The sequence below is a fragment of the Salvia splendens genome, chromosome 7, assembly GCF_004379255.2.
Source record: "Salvia splendens isolate huo1 chromosome 7, SspV2, whole genome shotgun sequence".
Taxonomy (NCBI): domain Eukaryota; kingdom Viridiplantae; phylum Streptophyta; class Magnoliopsida; order Lamiales; family Lamiaceae; genus Salvia; species Salvia splendens.
This window is the reverse complement of record NC_056038.1, coordinates 2,284,442-2,298,867: the sequence shown is the minus strand read 5'-3', so window position 1 is coordinate 2,298,867 and position 14,426 is coordinate 2,284,442. Positions and strand designations below refer to the sequence as shown.

Below are 14,426 nucleotides of genomic sequence, written 5' to 3'. Positions count from 1 at the left end.
AATAAATACGAAGAAAAGTTTATTTGACAAATTAATCGTATAAAGTTTATTTGACCAATTAATCGTATTGAAAATATACGTGAATATTGTACTAGTTGCCTAAATCATCCCATTATTTCTAATATCGAAAACTCGAGGGAAATTGATTCAATTTTAAAGAATCATACACGAATAACACCCGTCTAATTTCACATCGCATATATTTGTGACTGAACTACAAAATTGATCCCTAGAAAATGAGGTTTGCACGATTTAAATCCCTGAATTTGAAAAAATATTATCACAGGTCTCTGGAAAATCGTTAATCACATTTCAGGTCCATCTCAATTACATCTTTTCCATTTTACCCCTAACTCCTAAAGAGCTTATTTAATCTAAATTCATTACACTTTTAGAAATTATTACTATAAATATATACTTACATATCTTTTGATTTATACACAACAAATTTAATTTTATAATAATAAGTTACTATTGTTATTATTATGATTGTTACTGATCTAATACTAGAATATATGACTTGGAGGTTAAGCAAGTTATTATTTTGATTTTATTTATTTCCTAGTTAATAGAATTAGTAGATGGAAAATATTAGGAGGGATTGTTTTTCCTTCTACAAAATTAGGTTTTCCGTTTTTGCTTATTTTCCTTTCAATTTTATTTTTCATAAGTTTAGGATTTCCTTTGCCTATATAAAGACTTCATTGTTGAACTTAAAAGACAGACTTTGAATATTTATTTTTACACAGAGTGTTATACTCATTTTTCACAGAAACTAGGGTTTCTTTGATTAATTCTCCGTTCAGTCTATTTCTCTATATGTTCTGCATCATTTGCATTTGTTAATATGGAGTATTTAATATATACACACATCTAATGTGATATTTTTTATTTTTGTTATTATTATTTGGGAATATACATAAATTTTGTTAAACGTTCACTTTTATTGTGGGCTTTAATTGGATTACCAATAGAAAAGAAAGCTTTAAATGGCTTGGGCTTTAGTTTGAAAATGAAAATGCATCTGAGATTTTAAGCCCAAATCGTTTTGATCAAATTAGAATGAGATTCTGCAAACACAGAGATTCAGCAAGGGTTTTACTAAACGAAGAAAAACATGCTGAGATAGAGGAAAATTCTCTCAGCAGCATTACGGAATGCTAATGGCGGAAGCTTGCTTTTTAGAGAGGGTAAGTATTCCTCCATTATCCCTCCCTGCAACCCTTGTCGATGGACTTCCCTACGATTCCGGGACGAATTTATTGCATTTTAATGGTTTCGGAACTAATTTGGATCGATCATACAAATCAAATCGCCACGGAATTTTCGAATTTTATCCCTGTATGGTCATTGGTCTCATTTGAATCTGTTCCGATTGACATTCTCGTATAATTGATTGCGTAATTTGATCGCAGTTGGCGCATGAGGCGGCTGTTAAGCAATCACGAGATCGAATGTGAGTAATTGTCGATGTTGCTCTGCTCAATTTAATGCATTTACCTTGAATTTCAATTTGAGGCATGGGAATTTGCTTGACTGATGCTAATGTAGAAGGTCATGTGTGAATTAGGGCAGTAAAGATGAGATGAGTAGGAGTATACTTACTGACATGAATGAATTTGAGAAACATCGTGGGAAGGCAAGTTATACAACTTTAAAGCTAAGTTAGAATTTTGATTATATGATTTTTGAGTGCATAAGGTTGAGTTTTGATTGTAGATTTTGAGACTTGGGTGCAGGTATCAAAAGCGAATAAGGTTATAGTTCCTGCAGTGTCAGCACTCAAGTTTCCTTCCCTCGAAGTCTACTTTACGAATGGTTCTAAGCTTACACTTCTCGTGACCTCCAAAGAAGACGAAGCAAATTTGTCCTCATCAAATACGGCTAAGCTGCCCCTAACCTCGAAAACTAATGATACGAATGTGTTGACATCAGATACTGCTGAAACAGACATTGCTAAGGCGTCTTTAATAAGTCTATCATTTCGGGAAAGCTCGCAGGTGAGATTTGTATATATCAAATCTTAATTATCAGATCATCTTCATTTATGAGGTTACCATCTTTTGGGTGTAGACATGGGGCAAGCAGATGCCTCAGTTACTTGCATGGATACGGTCTTGATTTATGCGATAACTTGGGCTTATGGCGCTTTTTGTTGACATAATTGTTAGCTTTTAACTTTTTTCGCTACCTTGACAGGCTATGGTTGACTCGTGGACTTCACCCTGCTTGAAAGCATTTGCACATTCCAGTGATGTTCGTTTGTACGAGGTATTGCATCTTTCTCTGAATAGTAATCATATGCTAGCAGGTTTACCTGTCAAACTTATCTTTTGCTCTTATCTTGCCCTTAACTCTTAAACTTAGTTGTGCTTTATTTGCTAAATGGAGATTATTGCAATTTCCTCAACTGCTTTCAGTTTTTTGAACTGATTACAGGCTACAGTAGATTTTCTATCTCTACTTCATATAGGCTTGGTTATAGGATCATAAAACCTCATACGATCAACATAATGTCCGACTATTGAATCTGTCATTTTTATGAAGAACTGCACCTGATCTTTGTTTTTCAATTTATAACCTTGGTAATGTGATGATTTATAACATGCTTATTTATTTTCATTCCTGTAACTACCAGTGGACCGAGCAACATTTCCCTTCTCTAATGCGCACTCTCTGAAACTCTATAGTTGATCTGCAGTCAATGTGATTATCCACTTAGCTTAGAACATAGAAGACTATCGCCTTTTAAACAATTGAGGAGCAAACTTAAAATGTGAATTTTAAAATAATCTGTCTCAAATATACAGAAACTTATATGTGAAGCATTATTACTATTCCCAAAGTGAATCATGTCAAAGGTTTCTGAGGATCACGTCTCTTGTGCTGGTGTCCTTAACGGATCAATGGTTATTGTCACGTAAGCTCTCATAAGGAAACTACTTCTTAAGTACATGAGAAAACCCGCGCCTGCAGAGAGCAAGATGCTCTGCAGAGGCAGATCGTTTATTCCTTTGGTGATCATTATTACTTCAGGAAGGAGCTTAAAATAGTAAATCTTCTTACAGGGTATATCAGTTTCTTTCATACTCTATTCTACCCCACCTTCGTGGTTAGCCCAGATCAATTTTTTGTGGCTTCTTACCTACACCTCAACTCTGATATTTGCAGATATGCATTCTTACTCGACAAATCTGGTAGAGTACGGTGGTCAGGTACTGGAGCAGCAACAGAGGAGGAGGTGCCGTCGCTTTTACGTTGCACATCCATATTGCAGGAAGAGAAGTAAGAAACAAATGTTTTGATTCGATGTTCAAATTTGAGGACACTTCATCGAGCAAACAAGACATAACGAGATCGTTGTCTTGGAAGAGTAGCTGCCTTTAATCCTTTTACTAGCTGTCTAACTCGATATCTATTTCCAGATGGTTTTGACCACATGGAATTCTGATTGCAAAGGTCGTATGCACTATGCATTTGATTTTATGCACTTTCATATTTGTTTTATTTATGACCCTATTACCAATAAATCAGAGACGAAGGGATTGAATCCAATCCACAAATCACTACTAGGCTCATTTGCAATATTCTAATTCATGAGTCATTTTATTATATTTAATTTAATTTAATTATATAAATCTTAAAGAATATGAAGGGGAAAAATAAGTCAACGGTCAACTATCACAACTTGCATTCAAAACTTAAAAAGTCAACCACGTTTGATTGTACCAGTAATACACCGCCACGTGGGCCAGATCTCATAGTCTCATCAATATCCATTACTATATTGCAAGAAAAAAAAAACACCTAAGCTCCAAATTCAGCTCCCCCACCAATAATTCCAACTTCCATAAATAAAATTTCTTGAATCCTTGAAAGAAAAAAAAAGTCATGGAAATCTCTGCTTCACTCTACTTCTCATGCTGGTCTCTCATCACCATCACTTCTCTCAAACTTGGATTCCAATCTCTAGAGCTTCAAAGCTCCACCATCTCACAACTCATCATCTTCTCCCTCAAGCGAATCCTAGCCGTCCGCGTTTGCCATTCATCCACCTACGCCTTAGTCCACCGCCACGGCGCCAACAACGCATCCCTCTTCGACCATCTCCGACTCTCGGTCCTCGGATTTTCCTTCCTTTTCTACGCATCCATCTTCCTACGACCGATACCTCTGTCCCTCGTCTTATCATACGCCTTCGCCGTCACCATTATAATCTCCCTTGTCACGGCCACCGAAACCGGCCTCCTCATCGACTTCATCGTACGGTCCGTCACGTTCTCACTCCACGTACAAAACGACGCGTTTTTCACCCCCTTCGTGCTTGTTGTCGCGTTTTTCACTTCGGGCGTATCAGCATTAGTCCATGACGATTTTTCTTCCGGTTCCGGTCCGACCGGATCGGACCAAACCGGACCGGGCGGTCGGGAGATTGGACCGGTTGAGGCATCAAAGAAGATGAAGGTTTTTAAATTCATAGCTTCAACGTTTGTGGTTTTCGCGTTCCAATTATTGGTGAGATTGGAATCGTTGGACCATGTGTTGACATTCTTGTGGTTAGCCGTTGCGTGGCTCGGTTGCGATGCTCTGACCATGAGCCGGTTCGAGTCGGGGATTTTCTATAGCCTAATTTGTACTGTGGTGGCCGGGTGCACAGTGCGGTTCGGTCTAACCGGTTCGACATGCTTGGTTAACGTTGCCTCGGTTATCCTCCTTGCGTTGCACGATATATTACTCACAGTGCGTTTTCTACATGGCCGTGATGCGGTTTTGTTGTGACAGGCGTGTGCATTTAAACAATCTTGTAATGTTAATTATTTAAGGTATTTTATAAGTCCAATTGTTTTAATTTGGCCTAAAAAGAGCGCCCATTGACTCGGTTCCTCACTTTATTGTTATTGCTTCACGAAATAAGTATAATTATATTTTTTTGGAAAATTATATAAAATCGAAATTTTATGGAGTACTATATTTTTCAAATAAATATTTGGGGTTTTATTTATTTGATGATTTGAAATTGGGTTTCTGGCTGAAATCTTTTTGGTATTGGACAAATTGTTAGATAGAAACCAGTAAACTGACAAAAACAAATAATTCGTCTGCACCGGACAAGAATACGTGCTCCACTTTCTTTGTCGAGTTATTCCTACCAAACTCGATATATCAATATCATAAAAAAAAATATTAATATTAATTGACGGAAAATAACCTTTTAGATTTGGGTGGAAATTTGAGGAAACATTTGGTATTATCATACTACTAGAATATTGATTTAAATGTGGACGTTTAACATTCTCAATTTTTTTACAGCAATACGAGTTTGAAATGGTAGGTTAACTACATGGACTATTAGGAGATTATATTTACTTCCTTCATTCATTATAATACTATCTCATATTTTCATTTTCTTTCATCCATCACTACATATTTCATTTCACTTTTACAATTTTCGATAAATGGATAATACATTCAACTAACTCATTGCACGCATATACTACTAGGACACGTTTTATTAACATTTTTCACTACTTTATTTCATATTTAAAATCATTGTCAAATAAAAGTGTAATATTTAATTATGAACTTAAGTAGTAGTATTTATTTAAATATATATTCCTTTTTATGGCAGAAGCACTTCAAATTTACTCGATATCAATAAATTTGACGGAGTTTCAAAACCGGATAGACATTCGAAAGTATCACACATAAAGTTGTGAAATAATACATCTAATTGTAGCAAAGATCTTGGTCATAAGAAAGACCAAAATTCTCTCATCTATTCACGTTTCAAAGAGATTGAACTCAAAGTTAAGCCCGCAGGGGCGTAGCGCAGTTGGCAACGGAGGGCCAGATCTTGCTGCAGTGAACTCAGGCCATGTTTGGTTGTCAGGATTCTGTCTAGGAAAGTAATCTGATTTCTTAAATTTTAAATTCCTGTGTTTGTTTCCGTTTTTAATCAAATTGTGAAAGTAATCAAAATCCTGAAACAAGGAAAGTTAGTACAACTTTCCAGGATTTTGAATCCTAACTTTTCTTAGTTGTTCTTTTTCCCAGTTTTAGGAGTCTTACATATTTAATGCAATATAGTATAGTTTTATTATTATTATTATTATTATTATTATTATTATTATTATTATTATTATTATTATTATTATTATTATTATTATTACCATCATCATCATCATCATTGTCGTCATCATTATTATTATTATTTATTACAATATTTTAAAAATAAATTAAAAATATAAACCATACTTAATTTCAGGATAATAAATAACTATAATTCAAATTATCATAATTATAACTATATTATTAATATTTATATTTAGTTTTTATTATCATAATAATAATAATTTATTAAATAATTACATATAATTATAATTATATAATAATATAATAATTATTACTTTATAAATTAGTAATTAACAATAAAATTGTAGTAAAATTTTAAAATATAAAATTTATTCAATTAAAATTTAGTAAATATAATAATAATAATAATAATAATAATAATAATAATAATAATAATAATAATAATAATAATAATCTTATTTATTATTATATTATTATATATTATGATGTATAATCCATATTTAAACTATCCATCATAATAATAAATAAAAGAATATAATTATTATCATTTGTAATTAATAATTTATTAAATAAATGTATTATTCTTTTTTATAAATAAAAAATGATAAGTATAATTTTAGTTTAGTGTTTAAATCAAATATAAACTTTGAAATCTTGATATTTTCCAAACACGGGAAAGTAAAGTTATTAGAAATCATATTCCCGGGATTCATATTCCCAGGAATCATTTTCCTTGTCAGCTTTACTTTCCCGCCAATCAAACATGGCATCTGAGTTATTGACTTTAGCGACATTTAATTAATCCTAAGAACAATAAATGACGATCTTAAAGTAATATAAATACTAAGAATTTCATAAAGCGCAATAAGTAGTTACAGTTCCCATAAGTTGATATCTATTTATTTGATCCAACCAACTGCACGAAATTAAGAGAATTTAATAAAATTATTAAGCTTTAATAAATTTGTACACTTAAAAGCCCTTGGAACAATTAATATACACTCACACTCACACTTTCAACATTAAAAAAAAGATTTAATTAGGAGAAAGATGATTTATTTATTCTGAGACATGCGATTAATTACGTGGAAATTTTTAATTACATGAATGAACACTATATTAAAACGTCGTAATTGCATTGCATGTGACATATCAAATCTATTTAGACGGTGAAACTTATATAAGACCATATAATGATAAATAATATAAATACTGAAGACTGATTAAATTATATATATTGCATGCTTAGTAATGGTTCACACTCCACAGTTGTGCCAGTAATTTATGTTTATTTATTTTTTTGTACATAAAATAAGTTTTTTTTTTTAAATTGGGTATATTGGTTTCACTGTATCAATACTAATTGAATCCATCAAAAGTATTACTCCTTATTTTTCTATTATTAAAGTTGGTGCATGTTGTTTTACTTCGTCATTATTATAGTGTATAGATTAATTAGATCCCTAATCCACCTAAAAAAAGGCGAACCCCACTTTGCTTTTGAGTCCATTTCTTAGGGGCAAAGTGAAAGAATTGAATTATTGAGGCACCGTGTTTTTTGGTAAAGCATGCAAAAAAATAAAACTAAAATAAAGGTAAGTGTGACTCAAAACATATTACTCCATAAAATAATATTTTGTAGAAGGTTCTTGGGCAATTTCTTGGCTTTAGCATCTCAAGAAAGTTGTGGATCACGTACATTTAATTTTAATTTTATTTTTCTGATGAATGAACCAACTTTATACAGAATTAGGGGATGACCCCACATAGTTTAAGAAATAATATATATTGGTTGGTCCATTATTAGCTTTTTCATTGATTATGTAGAATTAATCAATATTAAATAACTTAATTTTCCTTGTTAAGTAAACTGTCACTATTTAATGGTTTTGGGTAGTAACCTGCATCCTTCATCAAACAACACATTCTTTTCAACCAATCATTGCCACTATCTTAATAATTTTATAAATATCTTACTTGTGTGAATTTTTTTAAATAATTTCATCTTAATCAAAGCTTTAGTATGCTTTTATGTGATATAATTAATACTCAATCCGTTTCATTATAGTTCAGTCGTATTTATTTTTGTCGTCCATTATTGTGATGATAAGGCGATCTTAATAAATGGTATAATAGTCATTATGGTAAATACTCTTTTTGTATTATTAATAGTATGATAATTTATTGATTATAAGGGCAGCCGTGGCTCATTAAGCTGAAATTATGTTAGAGTAATTGAGAGGGGCAGTTAAACTAAATAGAGTTACCCAAAATGATAAATTAATCGTGATGAATAATTGTGCATAATGTATTATTTGGCAAATTAATCGGATAAGAATTAGAAACAATTCTAGAATATAGTTGCGTCGTGGTAGAGAATTTTGAGACAAATGTGGCTGCAGTTGCATGCAGTTTTATAATAGGTGGGGTGGACCAATTGCCTTTATTTTTGTTTATGAATTTATTTATTTATTTTAGGGTGGGTCGACATTGTAGGAGTATCAATCATCTTAATAAATTACTTATTAATTGTGTCAATACAATCGTCAAAGTTGGCGATTTTGTAGGTATAAAATCACGACGATTTTTACATCGGTCTATCTGAATCTTACTAGTATTTATACAGTTCATATTGTAGTTAATCGATAATAAGTCCTATATATGAGTAAATGCTAAAAATCTAATGGTTTTCTTTGGATGTAATAAAATGCAAACTCTAAATATAGTACAAACTTCAAGCTATGATCTGGACAGTTAAAAATGTCAACATATTATAAAATAATAGCAATAGAAAATATCAACACAATTTCAACAATTGACATTGTGTTGATATTGTGCTAATATTATATTGAAATTGTGTTGACATCAAAAACTTAAAATTTTACATTGTGTTGACATTATACTGACGTTGTATTGATACCGTGTTAAAAAGTTTGTAGTTTGTACAATATATGAATTTGTATTTTATAACTATCCTGGTTTTCTTTATATTAAGTATCATTTAAACTCTATCAAAATCACTCTATTTTCTAAAACTACCAAATTAAGAAAATGGCCCAAAATAAAAAAATAGATTAATTTTTGTTGATTAAATATTGATTAAATGTAATTTTAACTCGATCTATCAAGATCATTTTGCTTTTTTAAATCATGAAATTAAGAAAATGTATTCTGACTATTGATTAAAAAAACAAAAAGAAACTTAAGTATTTATTGACAATTTTTTTGTTAACTAACCTAACTAAAAAAATTACAATTACTAATTACTATGAAACACAACTTAATTAACAAATGTTTTCCTCTACTAGCCATCGGCAAAGTGTTTCATTAAAGTAAGTAAGCCTACAACCTTTTCAGTAAAGTGGTTTACTGTAAATTCATAATTTTTAAATGTAAATTTTATTTTTGTATATCAATTTTGGAAAATCAGGTGTAGATTGCTTAAACAATTGATTTACTATGATTTTACTAAATTACAAAGAAATACCCATAAAGTAAGTAAGCGTACAACCTTTTCCATTCAACGTACAATCAACCGCAGCGAACAATCCACATCTTACGTAATTATAAAGCTGCAGTTATCTGTTCTTCCCTCTCTCTCTCTCCTTTTCTCTCTCATTCTTTTTCTCTCAAAATTCATGCGCACACAGAGATTTATACACAATGCATAATCACTGATTATAGTCTCACATATTTATATAAATTCGTGTATAAATATCGATAATCTCCGTATTGTTGCTTAGAGCATAAGAAAAGGTGAAAAAAATTGAGAGAGAAAAAGCAGGGGAAAAGGGGGTGGTGTGTGGATAGCAGAATGCCGCCGGCGAGAATTCTGGTGGCTCAGGCAATCGCGGCGGCGGCGGTGCTACTTTTCGCGGTGTCGGTGGATGGGGAGGGGAAGGGAATGGTGCTGAGCTTGGAGAGGGCGAGTCACGAGGGAGTTGGGGTGAGTCAACTCAGGCACCGCGACCGAGTCAGGCACGGTAGGTTGTTGCAGCAGCAGCCTTCCGGCGTCGTTGATTTCTCCGTTGAAGGCACCTATGATCCTTATCTTGTTGGGTGAGTTTTTGAATTTTGTAATTAATTTATTATTGGATTGTTGTGATTGTGCGATTGGATTGGAAAGGTGAATGTGCGGCATTTTACGAAGAATTTCCCCTTTAAGGAAATAAACGGATAAATGAGCTGGATATCAGAATGCCTGATTCTGATTGGATGAAGAATGGTGGTTAATTCTGATTCTGTTGTGAAATCTTTGTCCCTTTCGTGGAATTAACTGTCGAAGTCAAAAAACCTTTGCTTCATTGTTACAAAAGTGCATTTGAATTGATTCCAACGTGATTGAATGTGATGTGTTGTGTTGTGCAATTAACTTTCGTAGAGAATATATTCTTCAATTTCAGACGGAATGCTGCACAAATTTCTTCAATTTTTAGTGTGAATTTAATACTATTTTTTAAGCTCGGCTGTTCTTTGATTTTATCTTGTTGGGTTGTTTCTCAGGCTATATTATACAAGAGTAAAATTGGGAACTCCGGCAAAAGAATTCTATGTACAGATAGATACTGGAAGTGATGTGCTATGGGTTAGTTGCAATCCCTGTAAAGGCTGTCCCTCATCCAGTGGACTGCAAGTATGTCAAACATTTTCTGCAAATTCCATTGCTTCGAAATTTAATTTTTTGAAGTATTTTAAACTGATGGTTTATTGAAATGCATTGTTTTCCTCGACAGATAGAGCTCGAGTTTTTTGATCCTCCCAGCTCATCCACGGCTTCACCGATCTCATGTTCTGACCAGAGGTGTGCTCTGGGGGCTCAGTCTTCTGATTCTGGTTGTTCGGGCCAGAACCAGTGTGGGTATACCTTCCAGTATGGTGATGGCAGCGGGACATCTGGCTACTATGTGTATGACTCGATGTATTTCGACTCTGTAGTTGGGAGTTCATTGGCTTCAAATAATTCAGCACCTGTTGTTTTCGGGTTAGTTCTTGTTCGTACTAGTTAAATTATCATTTGTGCTTGTTTTTATCAATTGATTTTCTTGGGTACATTCCTTCACAGTTGTAGCACATCACAAACTGGGGACCTTACCAAGCCAGATAGGGCAGTTGATGGTATATTTGGTTTTGGACAGCAGGGATTATCTGTGATTTCACAGCTTTCATCACAGGGAATCACCCCATATTCGTTTTCTCATTGTTTGAGAGGAGAGAGTGGTGGTGGTGGCATATTGGTTCTTGGTCAAATAGTGGAGCCAAATATGGTTTTCACTCCACTTGTTCCATCACAGTATGTATTTTCCTGCCAGAAAATCTTCAATTATTTGCCTTCCACATATTTTTGTTAATCTAAGGTGAATTTAAGTTCTCCCATGTAAAAGCGTTGTTTATTTTCGGCTTGATTTTACTAAAGCGTAGTCTCAGAAATGTACTCCTTGATACAAAGGACTCTTGAAGCTGAACTGCCTTGAAGTATTAGTAGTCATTGGAACTACTTGATACATTTGTGAGTGTTGACGCTCGGTCTTTTCCTTAAAGATTTGAAAATCTGAAACTAGCCTTAATAGGTAAATAAACAGTCTGCTACAGCTAAAACCACAATTCAACAACTCTTGACTTAGAACTCATGTCTTAAGTTAATGTGCATTTGTTAGTGTCCTCAATCAGAATTAATTACTTCATATGTTTTGGAAAGTTATCTACTGTGAGTGCTGAATGTTGACTTTGTATATCATGAATGTTTTCTGACAGTTAAATTGCTGTAGTTTAAGGATTATGCCTTGTCATTTGATTTTGTTTTTCATGTTGCAAGTGTTATCTATACTTCAGATTCTGAATATTATGAAATTACACTAATTCAACTTGTTGGATATGTCACCAGCACTCAATTTGAAATATTTGCTCCATCCATCTTTCCAGGCCACATTACAATGTAAATTTACAAAGTATAGCTGTAAATGGCCGGACACTCAGCATTGATTCATCTGTTTTTGCGACTTCAAGCAACCGTGGAACAATAATTGATTCAGGCACAACTTTGGCATACCTTGCGGAAGAGGCTTACGATCCATTTGTTACTGCAGTATGTTTCAAAAGAGTGCATATTCAATTTTTGGTTAAATGGTGCAACCAATGGAATCTTTACCATTATATGCAATTAAAGCATTACTCTCAAGCCTTGCACATAACCATCTCTTAAGATTAGTATTGCATCCTCCATTATAACAGAGTCGTTATATTGATGAAACAACATTGTTTTGTTGCTAACCAATATAGGAGTGTTCTGATTGTGAATAATTCAATGGTGGTGTTGTAATTATAATTTAGAAAACTTGTATTGTAGTTTTCAAATAGAGTGAACACAGTGTTCTGCAAAGCAATGACTTATACTGAATTTTATCGTATTTGATCTCTGATATGTAGAGTATTTATTGGCCCTGCAGATCACAGAAACTGTCTCAGGATCGGTTCGCCCTTTGCTTGCAAAGGGAAATCAGTGTTATCTAACTACCTCGAGGTTTTATATCTGAGACTTATTATTCTCGTTTGCACATCTTTCTGGCCATTCCTCTTAAATTGTTCTTTATTTTTCGTCTCCAGTGTCTCAGAAATATTCCCACAAGTTACTCTAAACTTTGCGGGTGGTGCATCAATGATTCTCAGGCCTCAAGACTATCTTTTGCAGCAGAATTCTATTGTAAGTCAACATTTGGTAGCATTTGGAATCTCTCAGAAAAACTGTAGCATTAGCCCTCCACCTGACTACATCTGGAAACATACTGATTTGATTTGTCATAGAGTTAGGCATTTAGCGACTCTGGTCTTAGAATTTAAAACTGAAGCTGACATGTGTTGTACTCAACTACATTATGGAGAAAGTAGTTATTCTTAATCAGCTATGGATATCCTTGATTGGAATCTAAATATATGCTATTCACTATACTCCGTATTACAGCTCTCTGTCTTTCCCTTCTTTCTCTTGATGTTTGGTAAATATGCAATGGTTTGCTTGCATAGGGTGGTGCTGCAGTGTGGTGCATCGGCATTCAGAAAATTCAGGGTCAAGGAATTACCATTTTAGGCGGTACGCATATTTCAGCTTCCCTATTCTATCTATGCATATTTATAATCATGCAGCTATACACCAAACAGTTACAGTAAGTTTTAAAGCTATTATAAGGCTCGTGTTGGTTAAATTCTCTAATAAAATGCTTACCCCGTATCTTCTGGGCTCATCTGATTTCTGTATTCCACATATATATATATATGAAATCTCTGTCCAATGTGTTGGGATGGTCAATTTTAGTACTGAATGAGGCTTAAGATATATGTCATCTATGTGTTGTTCCAGACTCCATGTTCGACTTTCTTTATTCGGTGTTGATTGAGATATATGGCACCTCTCCCTGCAGATCTTGTTCTGAAAGATAAGATTGTTGTGTATGATATAGCTGGTCAAAGGATTGGATGGGCAAACTATGACTGTAAGCTTTCCTTGCTCAGCTCGATATCCTTCTCCTTCCCGTTCTCAACTTAACACAATGCCAGCAATCTCAAAAACTGCTTCGACTCACTCATTAATACAAACTCTGTGTTCTGCAGGTTCGTCATCTGTGAACGTCTCGACAACCACCAGTACAGGTAAAACAGAGTTCTTCAATGCTGGGCAAGTTGACAATAGCAACTCGGCAGATAATGCGCCTTCCAAGCTTATACCGATCGTCGTTGTAGCACTACTACTGCATATAGCGTTCTTTGGCGTCACCCCATTATTGTGATATGAATCATGATGAATCTCTTGTGCGAGGTTTTTTGTAAATTCTTTTCACTTTGGTAGTTTCTATGTTGTATACTTAGATAAAATTGCAGGCTTCTAAGTTTAAGTTAAAAGATACTATATCTTTATTAGAATAGAATTGGTCTTGTCTTGTTGCACTCTTAAAAATTTGTAGATTTATTGCACAGATATTTATTTATTTTTAATTTAGAGAAGCGTGACATCACACATCTTCAAATGGGATACATTATCATTATAATCGCTCAATTTGAAAGGATATTAGTTATGCGCTTCCTAGAAATCAGAAATTATTAAATTTGTAAACATGTAAGGTAACCCAATTGTGATCTTTACATTTCAAAATGATTTAAATTCTATATGGAAGGAAATGAAGAGGCATTCAAAAATCAATTCTTGGTAAGTATATGTGTGAGAGTTAATTCTTGAAAAAAATTATGATTATGAGGTTTTAGGCTGTTATTGAGCATGTTTTGATTATTACTTTCAAGCTATAACAAGTTTTCCATGCCTAATGATGTAGTTAAACATGATTGGG

General features: G+C 33.5%; 2 protein-coding genes across 12 annotated transcripts; both read left to right on the top strand.

The window, feature by feature from the left end:
* The first annotated feature begins 1,057 nt into the window (after positions 1 to 1,057).
* LOC121742262 lies at positions 1,058 to 3,566 on the top strand. 11 transcript variants are annotated; one of them, XR_006038017.1, is made up of 7 exons: positions 1,212 to 1,341; positions 1,416 to 1,456; positions 1,576 to 1,639; positions 1,740 to 2,000; positions 2,200 to 2,271; positions 2,890 to 3,069; positions 3,172 to 3,566. XR_006038017.1 is itself a non-coding variant. In XM_042135356.1 (6 exons), exons 1-6 carry the CDS (start codon positions 1,231 to 1,233, stop codon positions 2,932 to 2,934), a joined length of 594 nt encoding a protein of 197 aa, XP_041991290.1. In that variant the 5' UTR covers positions 1,212 to 1,230; the 3' UTR covers positions 2,935 to 3,566. The 11 variants fall into 11 exon arrangements, 3 of the variants coding, with proteins under 3 accessions (XP_041991290.1, XP_041991288.1, XP_041991289.1); XR_006038018.1 differs by having other exon boundaries at positions 1,214 to 1,341; positions 2,811 to 3,069; XR_006038010.1 differs by lacking the exon at positions 1,212 to 1,341 and adding an exon at positions 1,060 to 1,190 and having other exon boundaries at positions 2,200 to 3,069.
* Positions 3,567 to 9,688: 6,122 nt separating this feature from the next.
* On the top strand, positions 9,689 to 14,085 carry LOC121742486 (aspartic proteinase 36). The gene is made up of 10 exons (XM_042135626.1): positions 9,689 to 10,152; positions 10,597 to 10,726; positions 10,827 to 11,074; positions 11,156 to 11,383; positions 12,013 to 12,175; positions 12,537 to 12,610; positions 12,694 to 12,790; positions 13,111 to 13,177; positions 13,506 to 13,577; positions 13,696 to 14,085. The coding sequence occupies exons 1-10, from the start codon at positions 9,908 to 9,910 to the stop codon at positions 13,869 to 13,871; spliced, it is 1,500 nt and encodes a 499-aa protein (XP_041991560.1). The 5' UTR covers positions 9,689 to 9,907; the 3' UTR covers positions 13,872 to 14,085.
* Positions 14,086 to 14,426: the final 341 nt, after the last annotated feature.